The sequence below is a fragment of the Mandrillus leucophaeus genome, unplaced genomic scaffold (genome assembly GCF_000951045.1).
Source record: "Mandrillus leucophaeus isolate KB7577 unplaced genomic scaffold, Mleu.le_1.0 Scaffold150, whole genome shotgun sequence".
Classification (NCBI taxonomy): Eukaryota; Metazoa; Chordata; class Mammalia; order Primates; family Cercopithecidae; genus Mandrillus; species Mandrillus leucophaeus.
Genome location: NW_012101477.1, coordinates 3,420,792 through 3,431,972, shown reverse-complemented (window position 1 = coordinate 3,431,972; position 11,181 = coordinate 3,420,792). Strand labels below are relative to the sequence as shown.

The following is an 11,181-nucleotide window of genomic DNA, read 5'->3' as shown; positions in this document are numbered from 1 at the left end:
TGTAGGTTGTTGTCCTGTGATTTCATCTTAACGTTCCTTTCCTAGCTGACACCCTCACTGATACCACATCTACCTGGGCCTTGGGGAACTCAGGAACTTCGAGCAACTAAGAACTGGAAGTATTCAAAAACGTGCAAGATAATTTTTCAAAAATCTAATTTTTGTGACAAGTCATCAATCTATGTGTTCTGGCTGCTAATCTTCCTGGTACAGATGCAGACATCTGAGTCTGGGGGCTCAAATCACTTGGAAAAAGGGAGAGCCGGGGTGAGGGCCTACAGTCATAACTCCTCCTGGCACCTGCTTCAGGTAAGGAAAAATCTTCTCTCCATGAAAGGAGGAATGACCGTGACAGTGATGTGATCGCTGCATCTCAGTTTCCTTGTCTCCAAAATGGGGAAGAGATCAGGCTCGGCCTTAATCCCAACACTTGGAGAGGCTGAGGCAGGTGGATTGCTTGAGCCCAGGAGTTCAAGACCAGTCAGGACACATAGTGAGACCCCCATCTCTACAATAATAATAATAACATTAAAACAAAGTGAGGAAGAATCATCCCTCTCTCAGGGTTGTTTTTTGGCTTGGAGATGATGCGTGTGAAGCATCTGGCACACAGTGGATGCTTCACACACGGCCACTGCTTTCATTCTGAAGCAAGCCAGAAGAATTCTAGCTGCTGTAGATGGAAGCAGGAGGGGAGACTCTTTTAGAACCAAACAAAGAGAGGAAGAAAAAAACTTTTAAGAAAAAGAGAAGAAAACTTCAGAAGGTCTCACGTCCTCCAGGCTCAGCGGACTTCATTAGACTTTCATAAAATCCAAAGTCGGGGAGACAGGGCACCAGGGGGCTGATGAGGACCCAGCGGGAGAGAAGCCGTCTGCCCCCTCTGCAGCCCCGCCCCTCCTCTCATCACCATGGAGACAGAGCAGGCTGCCCGGTGGGGTTCCTGCCCACCCAAAGCCTGAGGCTGCTGCAGAGGGAGGGGCAGGGGCTGAGCAGACAGGGACCTGTCTAGAAAGCTGGGTTGGCGGTGGGGAGTGTCTACATCCCCCCAACTCCCAAGGCGCTGAGCGATTCGGGCTGGTGTGGGATGCATCTGGAGGGCTGTGTTTTGATCCTCGCTCTGCTAGCAGCTTGCTGAGTGACTGTGGGAAGAACACTTCCCCTGGTGAAGCCTCAGGTTCTACATCTGCCAAAGGAATGAGTAAAAATGTACAAAAACAGAATGAGTAAAAATGTACAAAAACAGAAGCTTGGATAAGAAAGCTGTGGGATGAGGAAGCAATGAAATATTTAATGCTGGAGAAGAACATTCGCTACATATTGTTTATCGAAAAAAGGCAACTTTACCAAACTGACCAGGTGATCCCATATTCATTAACAAACAAACATGGACCCTCTACCTATGCTTACCAACAAAAGAGGGGGAAAAGAAATGCTCTAAAATACACTTTGGCTTGTCTCTGGAAGAGGGAGTTACATGTAATTTGTATTCTCTTGTTTCTTTCTCAAATTTTGGCCGATAAACATGGATTACTTTTGAAATCAGGGTAACATTAACATTAAGTATTTGGATATTTATTTTGCACGGGCACTGTGCTAAATGCTTTACGTGGTTTTAAGCTCATTTTACCTTCTCCACAATCCAGAGAGGGAGCAGTACTATATATTTCTCTTCTACAAAGAGAAAACTGAGGTTCAGAGAGGTTAAAGGGTTTGCCTGAGGTCAGACCACTAGAGAAATAGACAGGGCTAAGATGTAAAACCACAGCCAAGATACTAGACTCTAAAATGTGAGCATTTAATCATTACCACTACTGCCTTTCAGGACAAGAAAACACTAAAGCATCTGTTTTCTTAAATGTTTTACTATCCAAAATACAAAAGAAATCAAAAGTAGAAAGAAAAATATGAATCCTTATGTCTGTGCCACCCAGCTTCAAGGGAGTCGGTAGGTGGGGGCATTTGGGTGGGGGCACAGAGCGGGGGATGGGGTGCTTAGGGAGGGGAACCAATCTGCACACACACATACACACATGCACACCCATGCACACACAGGCATGCATACATGCACATGCGAGCTTCCCAGGCTGCACTTCTCCCTGCCTGTGGGGCCCTAACCACAAAGGAAAACCACAGCTGCCCTCCCTCTCTCCCACTCTTGCCAGGTTCCTTCCTCCTTTCCGAATTCTACTGACTTGCATGTCCCCAGTGGACTCCTTTATAGCTCTGTGGTCCCACCTCAAGGCCTTGAGGTCTTGGCAGCTCTGGAGGATGAGAGAGGACGTGGCCAGGGGCCTTCACGATGCGCCGAGATGGGCATCCCTGCTGGTGCTGGTTGCTGTGGGCACCACCATGACAGCGGCCACCAACCCTGGCGTCATGGTCAGGATCTCCCAGAAGGGCCTGGACTATGGTAATTAGATGCCTCCCTTCCCTCCTCTCCACCCCTGAGGAGCAATTATTGAGCATCTACTGTGTACAGCCCTTTAGACCCATCACCTGGCATACTCATAGCTCCTCAGGGCAGGTCCCCTTGCCCCCATTTTATATATGAAGAAACTGAGGCAGAGCAAGTTGCCTAAGATCACAGGGCTGGGATGGTAGAGCTGGGATTGGTGAACTGGTCTAGAGGACTCCAAGTCCAGTGCTCAGACCCCTGAGGGTCCTCATGGTCCCTTCCTTCCCTCTTTGCAACCTCCACTTTGGACTTCTAAGCTCTTCTCTTCTTTCTAAAGCCAGTTCTCAGCCTTGCCATTTGCTTCTCGATGCTGAGGAGGCTGAGCAGAGTCAGAGGGAGAGTGTGGGAGGACCTCCCCACCCCGTGCTCTCCCTAGTGCAGGGGCTGGTGGCCATACTGTGCACAGTGCTCCGCTGGGTGACACAAAGAGGGTCCCCCCAGACCACTCACCCAGGCCCAGGCAGAGGAGAGAAAGGCATGAAACAGCCTGTGCTGACCTGCTCTAACCTGTGCCAGGCATTGAGCTAGGAACTTTACACACACCATCTCATTTACCCTCACTTCAGCCTGTGTAAGACAAACTGCTGCTATCAACACTTACACGCGAGAAGCTGGCAGCCTGGATGTGAGCTCTGGTCTTGCCTGATGCCCCAGCGTGGGGTTGCTCGATGCTGCCTCCTGGTGGCAGAGAGATGACCTGCAGAGAAGTGGGTGATACCCAGCCCCAGGGAAATCAGACCAAGGGGAAAGCATGAGCCTCTCCAGTTGGGGTGCCCTCGGGAAACAGACAGGACTCAGGAGGAGCTGGTATCCCATCCCTGAATTCCCACCCTAGCCCAGCAGGATGTCTCTGAATCCTAGAGCTGCGGACAGAAGGCCACACAAGACAGAAGAGCTAGGAGGAAGGAGTATGGCCCTGAAGCCTGTCGAAGCAGAGGCTCAGTCAGGGTCTTTAAGTTCGGTGGTCTTCATGCTCTGTCATAGCAGCCTCAGTTTCCCCTTCTACCCAATCCCCTTGTGCCAATCAGAGTGAGTTTTCTGAAATGCAGCAAATCTGTTCATGTCCTCCCCTGGCCCACATTCTCTGTGGCTGCCTACTGCCTTCAGAAACTATCCCGATCCTTTGGCATGGCATTTGAGACCCTTCGAGGCCTGGTCTCTGTCAACTTACAGATCCTGGACACCACACATTTTTTTTCCCTCCACACAGTGACCAGTTATGTGTCATTTACTTTTGAACCCCCAGAAAGCCTTCTCTAGGGCATGGGCTCTGGGACCAGAAGGCCTGGGTTCAAATTCTGCTCCTTGTCAGCTGTGTGGCCCCTAGCAAGTCACGTCAGCTTTCTGAACCTCAGCTTCCTTATCTGTGAAATGAGGGTAGTGACAGGACCTACTTCCTAGGATTGTACAAATTCGTACATGCGCAGAGCCTAGAACAGCGCTTGGCACAGAGTAAAGCTCAATACATTTCATCGATATTATTATTTCCTAACTGACTCCGAGAAAACTCAAAGTCTGGGCTCCCTCATCTTACTACTTATTCCTTTTCAGGTAATGTGTCTGCCTTTTAATTGGTTCTTTGATGCTATTAGCCACATCATAACTGGTGGTAGAATTCCTGCCATTAGGACATTATTTATTCATCTAATAAATCTTTTTTTGTTTTGTTTTGAGACCGAGTCTCGCTCTGTCACCCAGGCTGGAGTGCAATGGCGCCATCTCAGCTCACTGCAACCTCCACCTCCGGGGTTCAAGTGATTCTCCTGCCTCAACCTCCCAACTAGCTGGGATTACAGGCACGCACCATCAAACCCAACTAATTTTTTGTATTTTTAGTAGAGACAGGGTTTCACCATGTTGAACAGGCTGAACTCTTGAACTCTTGACCTAAAGTGATCCACTAGCCTTGGCCTTCCAAAGTGTTGGGATTACAGGCATGAGCCACCGCACCCAGCCTCATCTAACAAATCTTAAGTGCCTTCAAAGTGTCAGGCACAATGGGAATATGGGGGACACATTAGTAAATAAAACAGATTGCTGCTGACCTAAGGGGCTTACATGTAATAGGGGAGGGACATTAGTCAGAGTAATGTGAATAAATGCATGATTACAAATGGTAACGGGGGCTCTGGAGGAGCCATCCACAGCATCATGAGAATGACACAGGGTGTTGCTCTGATCTACTGGGCCAGGGAGGGTTCCCAGAGGAAGTGATAAATGAGCTGACTAGAGGCTGACCGGGTGAATATGGGAGGGAAGAATTTCTTAGGGAAAAGGAATAGCTTGTGCAAAGGCCCTGGGGAGACAGCCCAAAACTCAGAGAGGTGGGGGATCTGGGGGGGTGTAGCATAGAGCAAATAACAAATTAAGTATCCAACAAATACTAGTAGGATGCATAACTGGGTGTTTCAGGGGTGATATTTTAGACCACGGGTCAGCAAACTATAGCCCTCAGTTTTTGCATGGCCTATAAGCCAAAAATAGTCTTAATATCTTTAAATGATGGGGAAAAATCAAAAGGGTCCGGCATAGTGGCTCAGGCCTGTAACTCCAGCACTTTGGGAGGCTGAGGCAAGAGGATCACTCGAGCCTAGGAGTTCGAAACCAGCTGGGCAACATGGTGAAACCGCAGATCTCTGCAAAAATGTTAAACAAATTTTTTTAAAGTTAGCCTGGTGTGGTGGCAAACACCTGTGATCCCAGCGGCTAGGGAGGCTGAGGTGGGAGAATCACCTGAGTCCAGCAGGTCGAGGTTGCAGTGAGCCGTGATCATGCCTCCGCACTCCAGCCTGCGTGACACAGAGAGACCCTGTCTCAAAACAACAACAAAAGAAGAAAAATACTACCTCACAACATGTGAAAATTATATGAAATTCTCATTTCAATGCCAACAAATAAAGTGTTATTGGAATACAGGCACACAGAAGAACATGATATTGTCTATGGCTGTTTTGTGCAGTAACGGCAGAGCTGAGTATTTGTGACAGAGGCAGTTTGGTTTCCTATAAAGGGTCAGTTTACTATTTGGCCTTTTCTAGGAAATCTTAACTGGTCCCTGTTTTTTACCCTTCCAGTGCCACTGTTCATGCTATGAACAGGGGCCCAGGGTCCAGAGCCTGCCCTGCCCCTCTGTCCCCTGCTTCAGGCCGTGCCTCTGACTGTCACCCCTGCCTTCTCCCTTCAGCCAGCCAGCAGGGGACGGCGGCGCTGCAGAAGGAGCTGAAGAGGATCAAGATTCCTGACTACTCAGGAAAATTTAAGATCAAGCTTCTTGGGAAGGGGAGTTATAGCTTCTACAGGTGAGGCCCGCCAGAGCTCAGTCCTTGATTTGCAGGACTTGCAGTGTTCTGGGACCACCAAGAGCTAGAACGCAGAGCCACAAACTTCTCAACTCACAGAGTTTCATATCCCAAAGCCTGTGTTTACATCATCCCAAGGAGAGGCAACCTCCCAGCTGAGCGTGGAGAAAGCCACACAAACCACAACTCCCAGGAAATGTCATGAAACCCCAAACTCTGTGCCGTTTATCAATTAGAATGTGCCAGGTTTCAAGGTCAGAAAATCTTTTCCAAAATGGCTTAAGGCAGAATGCATTGGCTCACATGACTGAAAAGTCACTGGAAGAGCCTGGCTTCGGGTTCAGCTTGAGGCAGGCTTACATGCCACTGGGCCCTGTTTCCTCTCTTGCCACCTCTCAGCATCACTTCCTTGGACAGGCCCAATTGGCAGGCAGTGTATCCCCTCCACAGGCAAGACAGTCACCAGTAAGTCTCGCTAGATCTCCTGCTCAGCACTCTGAATGGAGAGCCCTAAGACTCACTCTGACTGGCCCACCTTAGGTTACATACACAGCCCTGAGCCAATCACTGTAGCCAGGGAATGAAATACACTACTTGGCCGAGCCTAAGTTGCAAGCTCCACCCCCTGAAGATGGACATAAGATCAACTTTCTTTGGAGTGGCATGGAACAGATGTGGGGAGGGGCTTCCCCTAAATAATCTAGTAGTTCTGTTATCACAAGAAGGGGGTTGTGCACTGGGCAGAAAACCCATGAAAGTCCTCTACAGAGTTTTGTACACCCATTCATTCACAGATATTTTGAGCACCCACTGTATGTCTGACACAGCAGGCTCTGGGGCTGCAATAGCGAAACAAGACAGAGCTATACAGAGTTCTCCTATACAGAGTTTCCAGTTAAAGGGCCTCCTATTTTATCTTCATTGATTGTCACACACCCTGCAAAATAGAGATCATTGTGCCCGTTTTACAGATGAGGAAACTGAGGCTCGTGGTAATTATGCCCAGGGTAACCCAAGAGTATATTAAAGAGCAGGATTTAAATGCAGGTTTTTTCTGACTTCAAAACCTAAGCCACTCCAGTTGCCTACATATTTGTCAAGGCTGCTGTCTTAGCTTTGGAACTCCTGGAATGGACGGAGTGAAGGACCAGGTGGTGGGGGATGAGTCTGCATTAACCATTAACCAAGTCCTCATGTGGGCACCTAGAATTATATGAAATTATATGAAATTCACATTTCTCCTTTGCAGCATGGACATCCGTGAATTCCAGCTTCCCAGTTCCCAGATAAGCATGGTGCCCAATGTGGGCCTTAAGTTCTCCATCAGCAACGCCAACATCAAGATCAGCGGGAAATGGAAGGCACGAAAACGTTTCATGTGCGTTTCTGCGCTTGCGGTTTGTTGGGTGCGCTCTTAGTGATATTTGGATGGGATTAGACAGTCAGGGCCTCTGGAATGCCCAATGTTTGCCTTGCCTGTGACCACCTGTTGCCACAGGGTTCCTCAGGAAATTCTACACATGAGAAGATTTTACATAACCCTTGGTTAATAACTGAGCATTTATCCACATCTCAGTGCAGGATACTGGCAAGGCTGAGTTGGTGCATGTGGCTTCCGGTGGAAAGCTAAGTGGAACTTTCAATTTCTTCTGTTTATCAGTTAGCTATTGCTGTGTAACAAACTATCCCAAACTCTGTGGCTTAAAACAACAATCAGCTGTCATCACTTATACATCTGTGTGTCGGCTGGGGCTCAGCTGACCTGGGTTGGGCTTAGCAAAGGAGGCTTGGCTCCACCTGTGTCTCCTTCTCCTTGGACCAGTGGGTTATGCAGAGCATACTCTTGGTGATAGCAGAGGTGCAAAAAGGGAAAGCAGGAACACACAGGTCCTCTTAAGGCCCAGGCTCAGAACTTATATAACACTGGCCAAATCATTTCACGTGGCCAAGCCCAAAGTCAAGGACAAGCAAAGGCACCCTCCTCAACCCTGCCATGATAGGCAATGGTAAGGGTATGAATGCAGGGGAGGGTGAAAAATAGGGGCAAATAACCCAAACTACAGCTCCGAATCTAAATCCTGGGCTCTCCCCACAGCTACCCTGCCCACTAACAGTGGTTCAGAGTGACCGTCGCTTTAGGAAGGTCTCCTTTCTGGGGAATCTAGGGAGGAAAATGGAGGAGAAACCGCCCTGGCGAATGAAAGGGGCGTGAGTCTGCCTGCCCTTAAAAGAACTGCTCGGTGTGTCTCCTCCCCACAACAAGGATCACTTAACTCTCTCCCTGGGCGCTTTTGCATCTATCTTTTCCCTTGCTGATCACACACAAAAACAAAAGAATGTCCACTGTCTTATCCAAAACCCATTGCATCCCTGAGGGAGGAGTTATTAACCTCATTACTGAATTAATGGTGCCATTAATTAATGCAAGTCATTGGCCCCAAACACCCAGCTTTTTAGTAGCAAAGCTGGGACACACACTCTGGTGTCTGACTGCTGAACCAGGATCTGAGGGAGGAAATGGAAGCTCAGAGAGGTAAGAAACATGCCCAAGGCCACACAGCTGGGGCGGCAGCTGAGGCAGTGGTTAAGAGCAGGTTTCTGCCAGTCAGACATGAGTTCAGAGTTCAGGTTGGAATCCTGACTGTCCCACTCAGCTGCTGTGTGACCTTGGGCAAGCTGCCTCTTCTCTCTGAACTGCATCTCCTCGCCTGGAGTGGGGATAATAACAAAACCCGCCCTCCAGCACTGGGGTAAAGTTTGAATGGCAGTGGGAAGAAAGGATTTGTTCCACGTTCCTCTTTGTTTTTCTCCAGAAAAACAAGCGGCAATTTTGACCTGAGGGTAGAAGGGGTGTCCATTTCGGCTGATCTGAAGCTGGGCAGTAACTCCACATCAGGCAAGCCCACCGTCAGCTGCTCCAGCTGCAGCAGCCACATCAACAGTGTCCACGTGCGCATCTCAAAGAGCAGAGTGGGGTATGGACTCCAAAGGGCTGTGGCTGGGAGGAGGGACCTAAAGAACAACTCTCTCAATCATCCCTGTATTCTGAAAACACACCCGGAGTGCCACCTGCATGCCAGGCCTTGCTCAGAGGCCTCAGGCATGGCACGGGAGGCAGGGGTCCACAGATGAAGCAGACACTCTTTTTCTCAAGGCATCATTTGTTTATTCCATATTCATTCAGCAGACTTAACTGAGCACTTACTATGTCCCAAGCTCATACTAAGCACGTTACATATGCACTAAATTATATTGTCATCACAAATCTGTAGGCATTCATCTATCCATCCATTCAACAACTATCTAGTGAGACTCAGATCTGCACCAGGCTTGTGCAATGTGGTCAGGAAATGAGTGACCAATGAAAACTTAGTAAGAGCTAATATTTTTCAGAGGCTGACTGTGCCCAGCACTGATTTGAGCACACTCATTATCTCATTCAAGTCACACCATGACTCTGTGAGATCGGCCTATTATTACCCCGTTTTCTGGGGAGAAAACCAAGGCATGGAGAGATAGGCAATAGCTTAAGTTGCTACAGCTGGTGAGTGTTCAAGTCCAGGTCTATTTCACCCCAGACTCAGCCACACAGTCCTGTTCTCTTAAAGTTTTCAGCCCAGTGGGGAAGAAAATCATTAACCAAAGCATTGCATGAATGAATGGTTCACACAGAATTACAAAAGGAGATAAGAATTAAGAAAAAAGAGGTACAAACTTGTATGAACACAGAGAACCGGAGGCTCTGACCCCATCTGGGGGCGGGCCAATTCTTCCTTGGCAAAATGACATTTGAACTGAGATGAAAGGATAAGTAGGCATTAGTTAGGGAGGTGTTAGGGACGGGGGTGTTTTAAGCAGAGGGAACAGCATGTGCAAAGGCACGGTGGTGGGAGGACACACAGGAGAGAGGACATGGCAGGCCAGTGTGGCTGGTGTGCAGTGAGGGAGGGGCTGGTGAGGAATGAGACTGGGGCAGGGGCCCAACCACGCAGGGATTCAGGAAATAACCTCATGAACAGGTCACTAAATCGGGGACAAGCATCTGATGGGGTATGTGTGCAGTTAGAGCTCAGGGGCGAGGGTGCCAAGGCCTGTTTCCAGGAGGGAAGAAAGCTTTTGAGACGATGCAGCCTCCTGAATCCAGCCCAGGGACAACCGAAAAGCCTCATCTATCTCCCTACTTGTCCATCTCTAGGTGGCTGATCCGACTCTTCCGCAAAAAAATTGAGTCTACGCTTCGAAACAAGTTGAACAGCCAGGTAGGAGGGGCTTGGAGCCCCATCAGCGAACAGAGGGGAAGGGCCCTCAGTGACCACACACCTCCCCCTTCTCCGGACACTCTGCTGTCACTCCAGACCCCTTGGTAGTCCTTATAGCCCTTTGAAACCACAACCCCAGCTCTAAAAGCCAGTCGTGTATGTTTTGCTGAAGAATCCACCAAGAGACCAAGAGATGATCACTTCCCACACTCCCAACAAACTTTCCCTCATGCCTGCTTGGGCCACCTCTGCTTTTCCCCAGCCTTCCTCCCTGCTGAGAAAATGCCATTCCCTTCCTGCCTCCCTCTCTTCCCATACCCCTGGTAGACTCCTTCCTCCACCCCACCCCACCCCGAGTTCCTTCCTTGATGCTTCCCATTCAGAACAAATGCCACTGATGAAGCTACATTTCTGGGCTTTGGCCAAACCCCAGTAGTAGCCCATTCCCTGAGGCTGGAACTAATATAAGGGACAGGTGTCGGCCAGCACTCCTCCAACCATGCCCACAGCCTAAACCCGCAACCCAGATACTTCAGATAAGGGACGAGGCCATTCATTCAGCTAGTTTTCCATTAACAAATTATCAATTTTTAAGAATCATCTGAGCCTGTCTCAAAAAGCAATGAGTTTTGGCTCTCTCCAGAGGGCAATGGAAGTCGTTGAAGGTTTAGGCAAGGGGGTGACCTGGCCAGATCTGTGCTTTAGAACAATTTCCCTGTCTGCTGTGGGAATGACTGGAGAGGCCAAGAGTAGGGGCAAGGAGACCACTGAGGAGGCTCGTGCGGTCTTCTAGGTGGAAGACGTTGGTTTCCTTGTTAAAGACACTAAACAGGTAGGGGGGCATCAATCATGTGAGATCATCTATCTGAAGATACTGTGTCAAAAGCTTAAAAAGCAAGAAATCAATGCATGTTTGTCAAAATGCATAACACAGTGGACTATAGAATGGGTTTTAGAGTCACATGGCAAGAGTGGAGCCAGTGGCTTGGTTGGGATTAGATGGGACAGTTCCAATGAGCAGGACAATCTCCAGCCAAAGTCTCAGGGTAGCGTCTTGGGGTAAGTTTTGGCCCTGGCTCCAGGGCTTAACCAGCTGTGTAACCTTGAGGAAATGACTTGACCTTCTTGAACCACAATTTTACCATCTGTAAAATGGGGACATTAG

At 48.8% G+C, this 11,181-nt stretch overlaps 1 protein-coding gene across 1 annotated transcript in view; it reads left to right on the top strand.

Moving 5' to 3' along the window:
• The first annotated feature begins 2,190 nt into the window (after positions 1-2,190).
• The window catches only part of BPI (bactericidal/permeability-increasing protein), a 37,793-nt gene continuing 28,802 nt past the window's right edge, over positions 2,191-11,181 (top strand). The window contains exons 1-5 of the mRNA XM_011974978.1: positions 2,191-2,413; positions 5,643-5,757; positions 7,007-7,135; positions 8,571-8,732; positions 9,953-10,016. Of these exons, the coding sequence (XP_011830368.1) occupies positions 2,200-2,413; positions 5,643-5,757; positions 7,007-7,135; positions 8,571-8,732; positions 9,953-10,016 (684 nt within the window). The 5' untranslated portion in view covers positions 2,191-2,199. The remainder of the gene's footprint in view (positions 2,414-5,642; positions 5,758-7,006; positions 7,136-8,570; positions 8,733-9,952; positions 10,017-11,181) is intronic.